Source organism: Panicum virgatum, chromosome 3K (genome assembly GCF_016808335.1).
Source record: "Panicum virgatum strain AP13 chromosome 3K, P.virgatum_v5, whole genome shotgun sequence".
Lineage (NCBI taxonomy): Eukaryota > Viridiplantae > Streptophyta > Magnoliopsida > Poales > Poaceae > Panicum > Panicum virgatum.
The window spans coordinates 24,516,557-24,531,974 of record NC_053138.1 but is presented as its reverse complement, the minus strand read 5'-3'; the positions used below and the strand labels follow the sequence as shown (position 1 = coordinate 24,531,974).

At 45.9% G+C, this 15,418-nt stretch overlaps 3 protein-coding genes across 3 annotated transcripts; 2 read left to right on the top strand and 1 right to left on the bottom strand.

Annotated features, from left to right (window-relative positions):
• The first annotated feature begins 3,647 nt into the window (after window positions 1-3,647).
• On the top strand, window positions 3,648-7,026 carry LOC120698562 (sm-like protein LSM3B). The gene is made up of 3 exons (XM_039982243.1): window positions 3,648-3,904; window positions 4,650-4,745; window positions 6,585-7,026. Exons 1-3 carry the CDS (start codon window positions 3,788-3,790, stop codon window positions 6,663-6,665), a joined length of 294 nt encoding a protein of 97 aa, XP_039838177.1. The 5' UTR covers window positions 3,648-3,787; the 3' UTR covers window positions 6,666-7,026.
• A 695-nt stretch (window positions 7,027-7,721) lies between these two features.
• LOC120698560 (soluble inorganic pyrophosphatase-like) lies at window positions 7,722-9,496 on the top strand. Its single transcript, XM_039982241.1, has 7 exons — window positions 7,722-8,010; window positions 8,102-8,130; window positions 8,239-8,412; window positions 8,554-8,619; window positions 8,725-8,845; window positions 8,946-9,027; window positions 9,181-9,496. Exons 1-7 carry the CDS (start codon window positions 7,845-7,847, stop codon window positions 9,221-9,223), a joined length of 681 nt encoding a protein of 226 aa, XP_039838175.1. The 5' UTR covers window positions 7,722-7,844; the 3' UTR covers window positions 9,224-9,496.
• A 639-nt stretch (window positions 9,497-10,135) lies between these two features.
• On the bottom strand, window positions 10,136-13,612 carry LOC120698559 (fructose-1,6-bisphosphatase, cytosolic-like). Its single transcript, XM_039982240.1, has 11 exons — window positions 13,109-13,612; window positions 12,650-12,724; window positions 12,442-12,503; window positions 12,242-12,308; window positions 11,799-11,912; window positions 11,625-11,711; window positions 11,430-11,500; window positions 11,289-11,354; window positions 11,047-11,133; window positions 10,868-10,943; window positions 10,136-10,409 (listed from the first exon to the last, which is right to left on the bottom strand). The coding sequence occupies exons 1-11, from the start codon at window positions 13,313-13,315 to the stop codon at window positions 10,296-10,298; spliced, it is 1,026 nt and encodes a 341-aa protein (XP_039838174.1). The 5' UTR covers window positions 13,316-13,612; the 3' UTR covers window positions 10,136-10,295.
• Between the last annotated feature and the right edge of the window lie 1,806 nt (window positions 13,613-15,418).

The following is a 15,418-nucleotide window of genomic DNA, read 5'->3' as shown; positions in this document are numbered from 1 at the left end:
CGGCGTGGGCGGCGCCTGCGGCTCCACTATCTTGGTAACACGCGATCAATAGTGCCTCCTGGTCAAAGAATCGCCTTGGCTTCCACCGCATCAATGCGGGTGTCCACCTACCATAATAAATGCAGTGGTGGGTGAGGCTTAGTATGGAGACCAAGCGGCCTTGAAATGTCGTGCTTGTAGACACGTGTCGCTCCGGGCCACCCCGAGGCAGGGCGTCGCCTTCTTCCCTTAGCGAGTGGTCCGGTTACCATACAAGGGGTCCGGGACTTCCGCGGGGGTCCGGACCCCTCGGGAGGTCCGGAGCCCCGGCTGTTCGGGCTGCCCGCCTCTTCCGGGACACGCGTTGTTCCCGGACCTTTCCCAGTCGTGAGGCAGGTCCGGAACCGTCGCCGAGAGATCAGGACTCCGGACCACAGGGGTCCGGCTGTCTGGACGTAGTCAAGGATAACTACAAGACTCTTGCCTAGATACAGCAAGAAGGGGTACCCCAGTCCTGGGGTACCGACACATATCTTCTAAGTAAAACACATGAAGTTGAGAATAAAAGATGTATCTCTTCCACACTTTCTTATCTTGTGGGTGCAATAGACACTCTGTTTGCTGAACAACTAAAACAACTTAAACCAAATGTGCTTAGCGCAACTTCGAATAACAAACAAAAATTCAGTATATATGTGATGCTATTTTCATATCAAGTCTTGTCCTCTGACTCTTGAGTCGATTCTTGGTCTACATTTTATTTTTGTTAAAAGTCATATCAGTTTCATTTGGCCATTTGTGCTCTGACTGAATTTAATTTGTTTACTTTTCAGAAAAATCCAGCAGTTGTTCCCAACCTAATTTTCCCGCATGGCACCAGGATTTTTTTTACCGACCGGAACCGGTCCGGAAATGCGGTAACCGGTCAAACTGGTCCGGACCGGTTCCGGTACCGGCCGGTTTCAAACCGGCCCAAATTTAAAATTCAAATTTGAATTCAAAAAAATGAAAAAATTTCTAAAAATACTTCAAGTTGTGACGAATCTAATGGTGTCAAATTTTTTCAAATATTCATTCATTTAGTATACGTTGTAGACATTTGAATTTAAATAAAAAAAGAAAAAAATTGAATTTGGCCGGTTACCACTCAAACCGACCGGTTGCCACTCAAACCGGACCGGTTTACCGGCCTAACCTGTCGGCTAACCGGTGGAAACCGGTTGAACTGCCATTTTGGTTTGAAATTTGAATTTAACCGGTTTTTTCGGTAACCGGTCAAACCGGTCCGGTTTACCGGAACTGAAGTGCGGCGGTTTCGTCGGACCGATCGGTAAAAAAACCCTGCATGGCACACACAGTAGTGTATTATGCATTAGAAGTGCTTCAATTTGATGTTAGACAATCTATAAACACAGAATAACAAAAAACTCGAGCATGGTTGGACACCAAAAACTTTAGTTTTTTCACATTTCTTCTTTATGAGTAAGGTGCAAACCATGTGCTTGAATGCCCTTTCTTTTCAGCTATAGTATTTTTCAGACATCTATATATTGTTGAAGTTCAAAACATACCATTTCTTGCTCTTAAAAATTTCTGTGTGAGTTTTATTTTTTATTTACATTTAAGCTCTTACAACATTTAAAAGTTCATATGTTTTGTTTATCTCTGTCTTTATCTATTATTTGTGTTCATGTGATCGTAGTGTCTAGTGCTACATTTTAATAGGTTTTTATAACTTTCTACAAAAAAAATATAACCTTTTCCTTTTGATCACTATTTAGTTGTATTTATTTTGTTACTTATAGTTGCTTTAGATAATTATCACGAGTAGAAGAAATTCCTAACCTTAACTATTAATCACCTCTTTGATTCGCCCATATAACTCATAATAATATGACCCAATTAGTGTCTAAAAATATCATAAAAGGTACATATTTTATTAACATAACACTTTTACAAAAAACATTAATCATGATAATATAATAACCTATCACTTGATTTCTGTCCGTAGTGCATTATCATATTTGCTAGTATACAGATAAATAACATGATGCGAACAACGGTCTAAATTTTTTATGCTTTCAACAACATGATACTCCCTCTGTTTTTATTTACATGTCGTATTAGGTTTATCCTAAATTAAACTTGGCAAATTTTAACCAATTTTTATAGAAAGAAATAATAACATTTACAATATCAAATTTGTTTCATTGATCCACCGTGAAGTATATATTGATAGTAATGTTGGATAGTATAATTGTTGCTATATTTTTCAATAAATCTAGTAAAAGTTAGTCTAGTTTAACTTAGGACAAATCTAATATGATACTATGTAAATAAAAACAGAGTAGTTTGGATTTGACCACACGAAAAACAGGCTTCTCTTGCAACTTAACTTGTATCGGTGCGTGCTAAATATCTCCATTCGAACCAAGACAGAAACTGTATGACTAACAGCCCATATAGGGGAAATTTTGAATTGGGCATACACAACACATCATAGGCTGACGTTTTGTAGAACAAACGTGGACTGGAAGATGAAAAAAAAAATAGAAACAATCAGTTGTTGAAGAACCTACAGACATGTCAGCGCTTTCGGTTGAATCTATCGAGAACGTATCGACGAAGCCTCTCGAGAGCATCCTGGGCTTTCGCAACGATGAGCTCGCCTATCCTCCAGGACAAGACGTAGGCGCACAGGTAGACAGATTCGAAGATTTGGTACGCCAGGCTGCGTTCCGCCGGCGGCGCCGCCTCCTCGCCTTCCTTCTTCGGCGGCGCCAGGCCCTGGGGCTGGGGCTCAGTCTCCGCTTCGTCGCGCGCCTTGGTCCTCGCCGCCGGGCACGAGCGCTGCCCCATTCGCCGCACGTTGCAGCAGGGCGTAAGCAGCAGCGACGACGACAACGGCGATTGGCTGGTGCGGCGGCGGAGCAGCCCGCAGGACGCCCTGTCCGGAACCGCACCCTTCGCCGCGATGGGTTTCACCGGTGTCAGGACAGGGCCGCGGGCCGGTGGCGGAGCGACGGGTGTCACCGGCTGCATGGCAATTCAGCAGGGAGCTTGTGATGAGAAGATCGAATGACGAGCATGGCACAAGGCGTTCTGCGTCTGATCTTGAGGCTGTCGGATAAGGACGCAGCGTAGACGATTTTATAGGTGGTGCTTGGAAGATAGTTAGCTGACTCGGTGATCGCCGGCTTGGTGGTGTGCAAGTGCAACCTGGCGAAAGCTTTGGAGTTTACGACGGCCGGATTTGGCTGAATGTACATGAACTGGTCGTTGGCTTATGAATGTTTGGGGTTATTCCTAGATCGTGTGGGTTTGTCGTTTTTGTCTATTTGCAAAGGTTGCTTAACTGGGTGGGTCACTGAAGAAAATTTATGCTCCTAATTATCAGCGTGTTTTTTCTGAAGCTCTAATTAACAGCGTGTTGGCTACTTGTAGTTTGTTTGAAGGACAGTTTTATTTTTGAGTGGGTTTAAAGGACAGATAAGGACGGGCCAATTTTTATTTATTTATTTTTAAGCGAGAGCATCTGTACAAAGCTTGGGCCCCCAGGAAGTGCGTTTTACTGGGCCCGTTTGAGAACCAGTACACACAGAATTTTTCTTGGGCCAAAATTCAGGCCCGTAGAATTGACGGAAACAAGTTCGGGTTCTTGGCATGGATCCGACCCGACAAAGCAAGCGCCGCGAAGCGAAGCGAAAGCTCTGGTTCCGCGACCGCGAGCTTGATTTCGGAACGAAGCTAGGGTTTAGGCTTCCGTTGCGAATCGAGAAGGGGGCAGGGAGTAGGAGCGGCGGCGGCGATGGCGGCGGAGGAGGACATGACGGTGAAGGAGCCGTTGGATCTGATACGGCTCAGCCTCGACGAGCGCATCTACGTCAAGCTCCGCTCCGAGCGCGAGCTCCGCGGCAAGCTCCATGTAGGTTTCCCGTCGCCCTTCGTAGTTTGCTCTGTCGCTGCACAGTGCTAGGCTCTGTTTGGGGAAGCTGTTAGCGAAGAAGTAAATAAATAATTGATGGTAGTTTTTCTGGGTAGGAAATATGTAGAAGACATATTGGAAATCCGATTTATTGGAAAATTGTTGACACTGAAATGAAAATAATATTTTACTTTTTGTGACATTTCTGAGAAATTTTTGCTTCCTTTTCTGTTGGACGCATACTCGTGAGCACAGTTTATTAGTCATCTCTGAAACACTGCATACTTTGATGCTATCTATTTCCACTTGATGCAATCATCCAGGCATCTAGCACAAGCTATCATCGTAGACAACAATGTAAACAGCTTTGGATCTCTTGGTTAGTAGAGTTAGTGATTGTCCTATGTAATTTGGAAACACTAATGATACGTAGTATATTAGTAACAAATCATACTGACTTCTTCAGGAGTAATAAGCGGGGTTGCATAACAGCACATTCGTCAACTGGTCGCCCACTGGACATTTGATCCTGTGTTTCCATTTCTTTTGCACTATGTTCCATGTAACTTAGCAGCTCATATCTGCTTGTGTAATTATCATGTTTTGCCTAATATTTGTATGATTGTTCTGCTGATTTGTCTGAATGCCTGTATTGGTTATGTAATGATCCACCCTGGTTTTCTGTTGATATGCATTCTGTTTTTTTGTTTGTTTCTAAGTTGCCTTTATTCTTCAACCAATTTAGGCATATGATCAGCATCTCAATATGATACTTGGAGATGTTGAAGAGACAGTGACTACTGTAGAAATTGATGATGAGACTTATGAGGAGATCGTTCGCGTAAGTATCTTGACTTCTTAGTTTTTTTTTGTTCAACTAAATGTTTTAGCAGCTTATTCAGGGGTTAAACTTGATTTCGAAGTTTACACATCAATAATTTTTATAGTTTGTCATGGGAAAAAATTGCAGTATTTCGATTTGCATTAAAAATATGTGTAGAGCACCTTATTGAGGATTTCACTCAAGACACAATGATCATGCCCCTATGCACCAACATTCTCACTCACATGCTTTTGGTAATGCAATGTCACCAGTTTCTGCTTCATGGTGCCTAACATAACAACTACAGTACTGTTTATATGTTTTAGTTATTAGCCATATCAACAGCTAAGAGTCTGAGGTTGATAGTTTAGATTGTTCCAATTCTGTCAGGTCTTTTCGTGCAATTGACCTTGCCAAGGTCCCGGTCGCTATTCAAATTCTTGGTTAGCAGTTAATTCAAAGAAGTATTTGTCTTATTAATATACTCCATATATTTTTCATTCACCATGCCAATATGCCAACTGATCGATTGATTTGCCTTCGCAATTCTCATATTGCTTGGCTGAGATGCATAGTTGAAATGTCATCTGTTCCTTTTTTTTATTTAAACAAAAAAAAAGTAGCACCTGTTCTGTGTGAAGTCTCAACCATTTGGAATGTCTTAAAGCTAGCTGGCCGTCCTTGTTTTCTCTGGGTGAACGTGGCTAATTCTACATCAATACAAACTACCAAATCAGCATTGCATTGCCTGACATTTTGGTAGTGATTAGATAACAGCATGTAACCCTATGGAGAAACAAGGTAATGTGATGGTTTTAAAGGTGTTGCCTTGGCACATCCAGGCAGTCAAAAATTCTGGGTCATTCAGTTTAAGGGCCATATATTGGAGGGTGACATCCCTGATCCAAAAATTACATCCGTGGTCCAAAGAAAGAAGAATAGCAATCACAATCTTTCTCCGTCCTGTCTCCACTTTGTCAGAATTATGCCATTGATTATTTCAAGCCAGAATATAGTCAATTGCTCTGTGGCAGCTTGATGAGCGGTGTCCCGGAATCCTCGCCACCGAGTCTCCTGCGCTGGGGGTGGTATAAAGGTTTCAGTGCAGTGCAAGGATTGCTTGCTGCCTCGAGTCTGTTAACTTCATCTTGCGCATCTGGCTGCCTCAACTATTTACTCTGCAACTTGTTGATTGCTCTGCTGCATTGTCGATCTTCGCCAAAATAAGCACTAGATCATCTGTGCATTGCTTGGCCTAGTTACTTCCTGGTACATGCATGATATGTGCATGCAAGAGTCTTGTTTTTGTTTTGCCTGCAACATTACCTTGTTTCTCCAGATTGTTACATAGCATGCTATTAATCACTAGCGTGATAGGCCATCTTTACTAATGTGACACAGTACGATGTCGATGAGGTAGATTATATTGCTGTATTATCGGCAATTAGAGCCACTGATTATTTGCGATGTACTAGTAAACTCGGTTCATATTTGCCATGAATAAATTAGTGATGAATTGTTCTTCTCCTTTGACAAGCCAACATCATTTATAATTCCTCAATAAGCATCTATGTGTGGATACTATTGTGACCAAGTTGCCTCTGTGCACATGATATATACAGTTTTATGAGAGCAATTATTTTTGTAAAAAGAAAAGAAGTTTCTTTGATCTTTTTGCTTTTTGCTATCATGTTTTATCTGGTAAAACTTGCTCACCCGTTCTTGTTAACCTTAAATTCTTCATGATTGGTGTTGTTTGGGTGATTTTATATGCCAACACGAAATGCTGTTGTCAGATACTTTGTCACTGAAGAAATGTTATATTCATTGAATTAACTATTCCTGTATTCCTTGCAGACGAGCAAACGCACTATCCCCTTCCTTTTTGTCCGAGGAGATGGTGTGATACTGGTTTCTCCGCCCTTGCGGACCGTTTGAATGCTGGGTTGGTGCGTTCTGCAATCCCAGGAGCAGGAATTGGGGAACTGTTATAGGGAGAATCAACAGCAGGTTTCTGAGATTTGCACAGGTTTATAGACACTAGACAGCAGCGTTGTACGTCAGCAGTGGCTGTGTATTTGAATCTACCTCCCAGTATGGTCAGCTTAATCTTATCCAGGGGTCGGCTCGGTAATGTACGGCGAACGATATCACATGATCAATCTTTCCAGTAAGTCGTCGATTGATTGGTGTTCTGATCCTCTTCTCTCTTTGCTGTGTGAATGTGAGTGTGAACTGAGTTGACATTGATCCATGTGATCGCGTTCCCTGCCAGCTACTGGTCTAGTACCATTTACCATGACCCGTCTCTCGAATGTTGAGCCCAATTGACATGCATCATTTTTTTTTTTGATAAGGCCAGGCTTCATTAGCAGTAGGCAGCGGCACGACGACCGGCACTGACGAACATGTGCACCACCTTTTGGTTTCTTTATTTATGCTTAATATTATGCGAGTGTCGTGACATGGACATGTGCAGCACGATCTCAGTTCTCAAAAGGCTTTGAACAGATCAGATGCGAGCCCGTCCTTATCCTTCTCTTTTTGACGGACCGTTCTTAAACTGCGGTTACGAACATTTTCCAGAGCATCAGCTTTGGATTTCCAAAGCATTCAGGTGGAACACGCGTTCTGGCTTGGCCGAACCATGGCGTGAGCGTGACTTGGACGAGCCGAAGCGGAGCTGGGACCGGACGAGGAGAGCCCTGTCGCTGGAGGTCCGGACGACGTCCCCGCACGGTGCTCGGTGCGCCGCCTTTCGGGAAGACCGGATCGCCGCGACGCGACGAAGAGGAAGCTTCCGTCCGACGCCAGCGCGGCACCGCATCGGCAGCAGGCAGTTCGGCACCGCCGCCGCGGACTCCCCACGTGCCGCCTACGCCCCAGCCGCGTCGACCCGGGCCCCACCACCACCCAGGCACCAAGAGACCACCGCGCCACCGCCCACCGCTCCGGCGCGCGGCGCCCCCGCCTCCCTTATTTATGCGCGCCAGCCGTATCCCATTCCCCATCACCTCTCCAACGTTTGCCCGAGCACGACGTGAGACGACGAGCGGCGTCGAGAGCGACCCGAGCCAGCAGCCACCGCCGCCTTCCAGTTCGTGCCGGGATCCGGAGATGAGCCAGGAGAACGGAGCCACCAACGGGCACCCCGCCGAGGAGCAGCAGGACGTCGTGATGGAGGTGGAGCCGAAGCGCCGGGCGCCGCGGCTCAACGAGCGGATCCTCTCCTCGCTGTCGCGGAGGTCCGTCGCCGCGCACCCCTGGCACGACCTCGAGATCGGTGAGCCCGCTGTCCCTCTCCTCGACGATCTCTTCTTCCTCATTGACGATCCGCGGGGATCAAGAGGCTGACCGTGCGCGCGTTCCTGCAGGTCCCGAAGCTCCGGCGGTCTTCAACGTGGTAAGCAGCCGGCCGGATCGATCCCATTTCTCCGCAGCCAGCCAGAGTTGTTGCAACTTGCAACCACCCACACTGGAGACTGATCCGTGATCGTTCTTCGGTGACCAGGTCGTGGAGATCACCAAGGGGAGCAAGGTCAAGTACGAGCTGGACAAGAAGACGGGGCTCATCAAGGTGGACCGGGTCCTCTACTCCTCCGTCGTGTACCCGCACAACTACGGCTTCATCCCCCGCTCGCTCTGCGAGGACAACGACCCCATGGACGTCCTCGTCCTCATGCAGGTCAGGCCGGTCCATCTCTCTCAGGCTTCATTATTTCAGAAGGATTAGCATAGCCTTGCCTGCCCAAATCTCCATACGTTGTTCGCTATTTTTTTTCCTAAAAAGAAATCTAACAACTGCATGCCATTGGCAACCAACCAGGAACCCGTCCTTCCCGGCACCTTCCTCCGGGCCAGGGCGATCGGCCTCATGCCTATGATAGATCAGGTAGGCAAATACGCAAATCATTTCCAAGCATGATTCCATCTCTGGCAATTCGATTTGAGTCGCAAGATCTTATTGTCTGCTGTCCTACTGAAAATGTCGGAACAGGGCGAGAAGGACGACAAGATCATAGCCGTCTGCGCCGACGATCCCGAGTACCGCCACTACAACGATATCAGCGAGCTATCCCCTCACCGCCTCCAGGAGATTCGGCGCTTCTTCGAAGACTGTATGCTCGCCGTCTCACTGCTCCATATAATCTCTACACTTCTCTGATTCTTGCTGCACGCCCCCGTTCAACTTTGTGGTTGCCTGTCCAAATCTTTCAGACAAGAAGAACGAGAACAAGGAGGTCGCCGTCAACGAGTTCCTCCCCGCTGAAGCTGCCCGCGAAGCCATCCAGTACTCCATGTAAGTACTGGTTCCTTTTTTTTTTAGAATATGGAAGAGTTCAGTTCCTTTTTTTTTTTGAGGATGGCATGAAAAAATGTGTAGACATATATCGGGTTGGAAGTCTGGAACTTTGGATCGGTATTGAGACATACTTTCTGGTGTTTTGTGCAGGGATCTGTACGGGCAGTACATTATGCAGACCTTGAGGCGGTAGAGCGTGACCCCTTTTCCCCTCTCCCTACCGAATCTTATGCGAGCTGAAGCAAAAGCACCATAACATCGGAACATTTGGAATCTGATGAGCAGCCAAGTCACATGAGTTGTCGTGCTTGTTGATCATCTTTTTTCCAGAGATATTTTAGTCTGTATCTTGCTCTTTATTAATTTTCTGGAACTTGTCCACAGTGTGGTTTGATCTATGTACTCCTCTTCTACATTTCTCACAGAACGAGTAAATAAAATTAATAGTGTATCATTTTGTTGTTTCGTTGACCTGCATGTGCCTCCGTATTGCTGATGGTACAAAAACATAAAAACCGGTTGCATACTTGCAGTCACTTGTTCACAGACATCTACAGAGTTTCAGCAGACAGCATGATACCTGGTTCTTTTGGTGGATGGCCTTGGTGCACTCGTGCTATTTGGGCCCCCAGTTCTGGGTGTACCTCGTATTTGGATCATTGCCTACTTTTAATTTCTTTTCTGTATCATATCAATGCGCGCTGCTGCAACCAGCCTCTCTCACTTCTTATGAGGAAAAATTACCAGCTAGCCTCTCTCTCACTTCTTTTACGGAAAAATTACCATCCAGCCTTTCTCTCACTTTGGGAAATTACTAGCTACTTTAGCATTGAATTGAGTAATAAGCCAATTGTTTCCCCAAAAAATTTAATACTTTTTGACAGTAATAGTATGACTTCCATGCAGTAGATCAACTTAAAGGATTGCTGGAGGCTACGACAGATCCGATGGTGAACAAGAAATCCAGAACTAGCAACCAAGGACCATCTCATATGTCTGCATCTTTTTAATACAATCGGCAGCTCACCTGCCACCTTTCTAAAAAAGTCTTCATATGTTTCGATTTCAGATTTGATTTAGCAAGGAATCACAATAGCAAGTAAAATGTGTGTGAAACATAAGCCTCGGTTGCTTATTGACTTGTACTGTGTCCGTATAGTGAATATTTTACATTATAAGGCCAAGAAGGCAAGAACAGAACATAAATAACTGATCAATACAGTTACAATTTTCTCCCAGGAGAATGATGCATTCAGGCAGACAGATCAAACGGCGCTTGATTCTGAAGCGTACAATGCTTTGATCTCCTCAACCTCATCATAGCTCCCCAGGAATATTGGGGATCTGTCATGAAGCTTAGTAGGAGCAAGTTCAAGGGCCTGCATTGTAAATTTCAGAGCAGCATTTTCAGTGATAGCATGCCAATTAGGGATGCAAGTTATATTTATTTTGGGTCATTGGGTCGACCCAAAACTTTGATAAAATGAACTAGAATGGCATTGTGTGTAATTAATTTAGGAGGAGAAATGAACTAGGATGGCATGCCATTGACCCATAAAACATCATTGGGTACCCACTTGCATCCCAACTACTGGAAAAAAGTGGCCATCATTTAGGGTTTAGGGTAGGATGGCATGCCATTGACCCATAAAACACCATTGGGTACCCACTTGCATCCCTTCTTGCCAACTACTGGAAAAAAGTGGCCATTGTGCCTTTTATCATTAAGTTCTACTTGTAGTTTAAAATGCACCAATATTACAGGAGGGTGTATTATTGGTAGTGTCAATGATTTTCAGTTGTCATTTGGGATCTGAGAATAAGATCGGAAACATACCCGCTGTTTTCCTGTGAAAGCCTGACCTCCAGCTTGTTCCATAAGGAATGACATTGGGAAGACTTCATACAGAACACTGTCATTCCACATAGAACCAAGTTTACGATTTACATCTTTATAAGAACTTGAACTACAGTTCTAGATATACCAAGAAAAATATTGTCGGTTTTGGTAAATACCGGAGTTTTCCGTTTGGACTCTTTTGGTCCGCTGGGTACAAAAATATGCCTCCATATAGCAAGGTACGGTGGACATCAGCAACCATGCTGTGAACCATTCAGAGGACCATAACAGCAGAATTCAACCTTTTTAGTTCAACGAAAGAAAGAGCAACTGTATTCAAATAACTACATACATGCAGTTCATAACCAAAAGAAAGTAAACTGTGAAATGCTGATATGTATTAGTTGAGGATTAGTACCTTCCAATATATCTCAATGATTTAGGCGATGAACCATCCTGGGGAAACTTGCATTTCTCCACATACCTGCAATGTTGGCAGGAAATTTAGCCAACTTCTTAAGAAACTGCAATATCTGTAAACAAAATAAGGTCTACATACTTTGCTGTAGGTACATCCCAGTTTTTGGCATTCCCTTCATTGACAGAATAGATCTTCCCTTTCTTGGGTATCTGCACAAGAAAAGAAGAATAAATTACAGGTGTAAAAATAGAGATATTATTATTATTATTATTATTATTATTATTATTTGCATGATCATTCTATTCTGAAAAAATATGTTATTCTTTTTGTAACCTTGATGTTCGGATGAGTCAAAATGAACTCCCCAAGGGAAGGATCAAGAGTGAAACCATTGACTCCATTCCCCGTGCTCAACACAAGCTGCCATAATTCATACGAGCAGTCAATTCAGGAAGAAGAGTAATGAAAGTACTCTGAAGGTAAAATGGATTCAGTAAACATAATTACCGTGCAGGAACTCCCGTACATGCAGTAGCCAGCAGCAAGCATGTTTGTTCCAGGTTGCAGAACATCACCCAAAGTCACATTATCCTTATCTTTGATCATGTAAATCCCGAAGATCTGTAGAACCAAACAGAACGTAACAAGTAATGACAGTAAGAGCTCCTGTAGCATGAACTATTTTAAAAATTCAACAGAGTTTTCTTTTCAGAGAAAGAAGTTCACAAATCACAAGAGTCCTAATTAACTAGTGGAGTAGGGCATCGACTAATTAAAGTCTGCACTTGCAGATAAAATATAGTATCGTCAGAAAGGTAAACATGATCCATTTCATTGGAACTAAGATCGATCAGTGCATCCTTTGCTTTCTAATCTCTTTTGACTCATTTACCAGTACAATACAGGCCACAAGTAGGGGGGGAAAATCTCAAAGCGATAACGACACATACTGTTCCGATGGAGACACCACAGTCGATGTTTGAGGAGCCATCCAGCGGATCGAAACAAACGCAGTACCTGAACAGATAGGGAACCGGTGCATGTCACAATCATCGAAAGCGACAGTAGTATTGATCTTGTGGAACTACAGGTCCAAAACAATTAGTAACAAACATCTAAGAATAACATAAGGTGAGCTGGATTCACTGACTTCCCACGGAGTTGCGGGTCGACGAAAATGGCCTCCTCGTTCTCTTCAGACACAAGAACGCACTGCACGCAAGCCCAATTTCAATGCGTAAGCGTAAGTTTTTCTTCCCCCGGAACATGCGAATGTATAAGTTCAGAACTGAAGTGTTGATGATTTTTTTATGGAGAAAACATGGGAACGTGTACGGATGTGTAGGAGAGTGCATTACGGTGCGGCCGCTGCTGACGAGCGCCTTGACAAAGACCTCGTTGGACAGCACATCCAGCTTCTTCTGCTCCTCACCCTGCAGCCGCGCTCTTGAATGTCAGCGAGGGCTAAGAAAAGTTAAACAAACCGACAAAAAATATATCACTTGGATCAGGTATGCAAACAAGACAGAAGGACAGACGATACTATAATAACAGAGCGTAGTGATCAAACTATGAGCAGTCAGATCGATTTTGCAACTAAGGAATGTCAAATGTTCAAATGGCCACCGTGGCCCCACCCCGTCGGAGGCTCAGAGGGTAGCAGTAGTAGCAGCGGCGACAATTACTAATTCAGAGTACGCGTGTGTCCGCAGATGAAACGAAAGGCGGCGAGTGGATCGGCGGCGGCGACCGAGCGGCGGTCCGGCGTGGCCGTGAAAGCGCTGCGCGCGCGAGTGGTGGTGCTTTGCCGTGCTTGCCTGGACGTTGGTCTCCCCGGCGAGGCCGACGAGCTTGGCGAGCCCGGCCTTGTTGACGGCGGAGGCGACGAATTTGCAGCCGAGGACGATGTGGGAGAGGAGGATGGTGAAGTCGCCGCGGGACTCCGGGTGGCGGCCCTGCTCGTTGAGCACGTGCCGCGTGATCGTCATCAGGTCCGTCCGCTGCGCCTCCGCCGCGTGGTCCATCGTCGTCTCGCCCCCTACGCGCGCTCTCCTCCAACGGCCTCTGAGCGAGCTCTGGTGGGGGAAGGGAAGGGAGCCGGGGCTACCTAGCTCTAGCTGGGAGGAGGAGCCGAGGGTGAATGGATCGGCGGATGGCTACAGGAGATGGGCGGCGGTTGGGGCGCCTTGTCCTGTGGCGCGACGGGGGCGGACGGACTCGGGCGGGTGCGCGCGCGTCGCGACGTCGCGGTGCTGGGCGGCGCCGTTTCTCGCAAGTTGACGGGACTTGGGAGCGGCGGGCGGTTACAACTTTTACAAGTGAGCGGCAACGGAGGATCCGTGGCTTGAAATAGGGGGCCGGCCGGCCGGAGGGCGAGGAGATGAGGCTGCGGACTCGCTCCACGTCTGATCTGATGCTGATCCGCATGGGCGCGGACGCCTACCGTGATATGCTCGGCAACGGAACCTGCTGACTTGTGCCACCGCGCCGCGCGCGGTCAAGCGAAGCGGAGTAGAGGAAGCGTGGCCGAGAAACGAGGGGGAGTCCGGCCAACTGGGCGGCTGGGCGGGTGACTGGGTTCCTGGTTGGATGGATGGATCATGCTGGAATCGAATGGAAACCCGATTCCGCAGGCAATTGGGACGCGGTCACACGGGACGACAGGGCAGGGGCGCCTTTGCCCCTGTCAAGCCGCGACGGAGCGAGACGGGTTTTATGGGTGCGATCCCGACCGGTTGGGCGGTTGCCGGTCAGATTCCCGGCCCTGCCGTGCCGGGTCCATTTCCAAGCACGCACAGAGACGGATAACTAGATAAGGCCTGACCCGGAATCGTGTGAAAACTGTGCGCACTTTTCTCGGATTCAAAGTTAAGCACCCGATTCGGGTGGATAGGGTAACTTTTACAGGGATTGGCGCGACCTCAGAAACGAACCCTGGTCGATCGATGCCCGGAACATCAGCCCTGTGTCAAGCCTGCTATACTTTTATAACAGTAAGCAAAGGTGCAACACAAACGTGCTTACAAAAGTTTCAAAGGTTTAAGCCTGCAAGTGCTATCGGAAGTTCAGAACCTTGCATTCTCAAAAAAAAAAAAAAAGGTTCAGAACCTTGCAAGCAGTCGCTCCTCAGAACAATAATGCCTCGCGTACAGTTGGCTGACATGCTGAAGATGTCATCGACTCTGTTCCGCTAGCTGCTTCCCCAGCCAGCCAACAATGTTTTTCTCTCATACCAAATTAGCATCAGACACCAGCCATTCAACAGTAATTTTTTCTCACAATAAATCAGCACCAGCCACCAGCCGCAGCCTGCAGAACGGAGTCATCGGTTGAGTCATGGGACAGACATTTCACGACGAGCCAGCTCAAGTGGGCAGAGATAGTTCCCAAAAAAATTTCTACAGTATCCGTCACATCGAATATTCGGACACATGCATGAAGCATTAAATACAATTAAAAAATAACTAATTATGCAGTCTAACTGATTAGTCGGAGATGAATCTTTTAAGCCTAATTAGTCTATGATTGGATATTATTTGTCAAGCAACAACGAAATGTGATACAGTACTAAAATCAACAACTTTTCACCAACTAAACAGGGCCTTACAGAGAAAAAAACCTAGCGGCAGGGCTTGCTACTGTACTGATCTGATGGAGCCATAGGCTGCTACCGGCACTCCTTGGTCTTCTGATCATTAGTTGTTTGGACAGTTCCATGGCCTACGCTTAGCCCCCTTTGGCACCGCTTCGGATGCTTCGGCTTCATTCACTGTAGTACTACTGTAGCGAGGCGGAGCTGCGAAGCCTAGTTTTATAAGATAGAGGCCTTGTTTGGTTCTCCTAACGCACACAAGCCGAGAAAGGAATCTCGTATGCATGGTGTGCTAAATGAAGTCTATTTACAAAACATTTTTAGAAATGGATATAATTTTTCGCGACTAATCTAATGATGGTAATTAATCGACTATTGCCTACAGTGATGCTACAGTACCATCCTCTAATCACGCGGTTAAAGGCATCGTTAGATTCTTCAGAGTTTCTAGCGCAGTGGTTCTGAAGTTGGTTTTGTAAACTGACTTTATTTAACACCGTAATTAGCGGTCAAAATTTTCTAGCACTTACTAGCG

Excerpts from the sequence above, each read along its gene's own strand:
- LOC120698562 (XM_039982243.1), top strand. The coding sequence starts at position 3,788 with ATGGCGGCGGAGGAGGACATGACGGTGAAGGAGCCGTTGGATCTGATA. Across the intron at positions 3,905-4,649 it reads AGCTCCGCGGCAAGCTCCAT|GCATATGATCAGCATCTCAA; the intron begins GTAGGTTTCCCG and ends CAACCAATTTAG. Across the intron at positions 4,746-6,584 it reads CTTATGAGGAGATCGTTCGC|ACGAGCAAACGCACTATCCC; the intron begins GTAAGTATCTTG and ends TATTCCTTGCAG.
- LOC120698560 (XM_039982241.1), top strand. The coding sequence starts at position 7,845 with ATGAGCCAGGAGAACGGAGCCACCAACGGGCACCCCGCCGAGGAGCAG. Across the intron at positions 8,131-8,238 it reads CTCCGGCGGTCTTCAACGTG|GTCGTGGAGATCACCAAGGG; the intron begins GTAAGCAGCCGG and ends TTCGGTGACCAG. Across the intron at positions 9,028-9,180 it reads GAAGCCATCCAGTACTCCAT|GGATCTGTACGGGCAGTACA; the intron begins GTAAGTACTGGT and ends TGTTTTGTGCAG.
- LOC120698559 (XM_039982240.1), bottom strand. The coding sequence starts at position 13,315 with ATGGACCACGCGGCGGAGGCGCAGCGGACGGACCTGATGACGATCACG. Across the intron at positions 12,309-12,441 it reads GACCCGCAACTCCGTGGGAA|GTACTGCGTTTGTTTCGATC; the intron begins GTCAGTGAATCC and ends CTATCTGTTCAG. Across the intron at positions 11,501-11,624 it reads TGACTCATCCGAACATCAAG|ATACCCAAGAAAGGGAAGAT; the intron begins GTTACAAAAAGA and ends TTTCTTGTGCAG.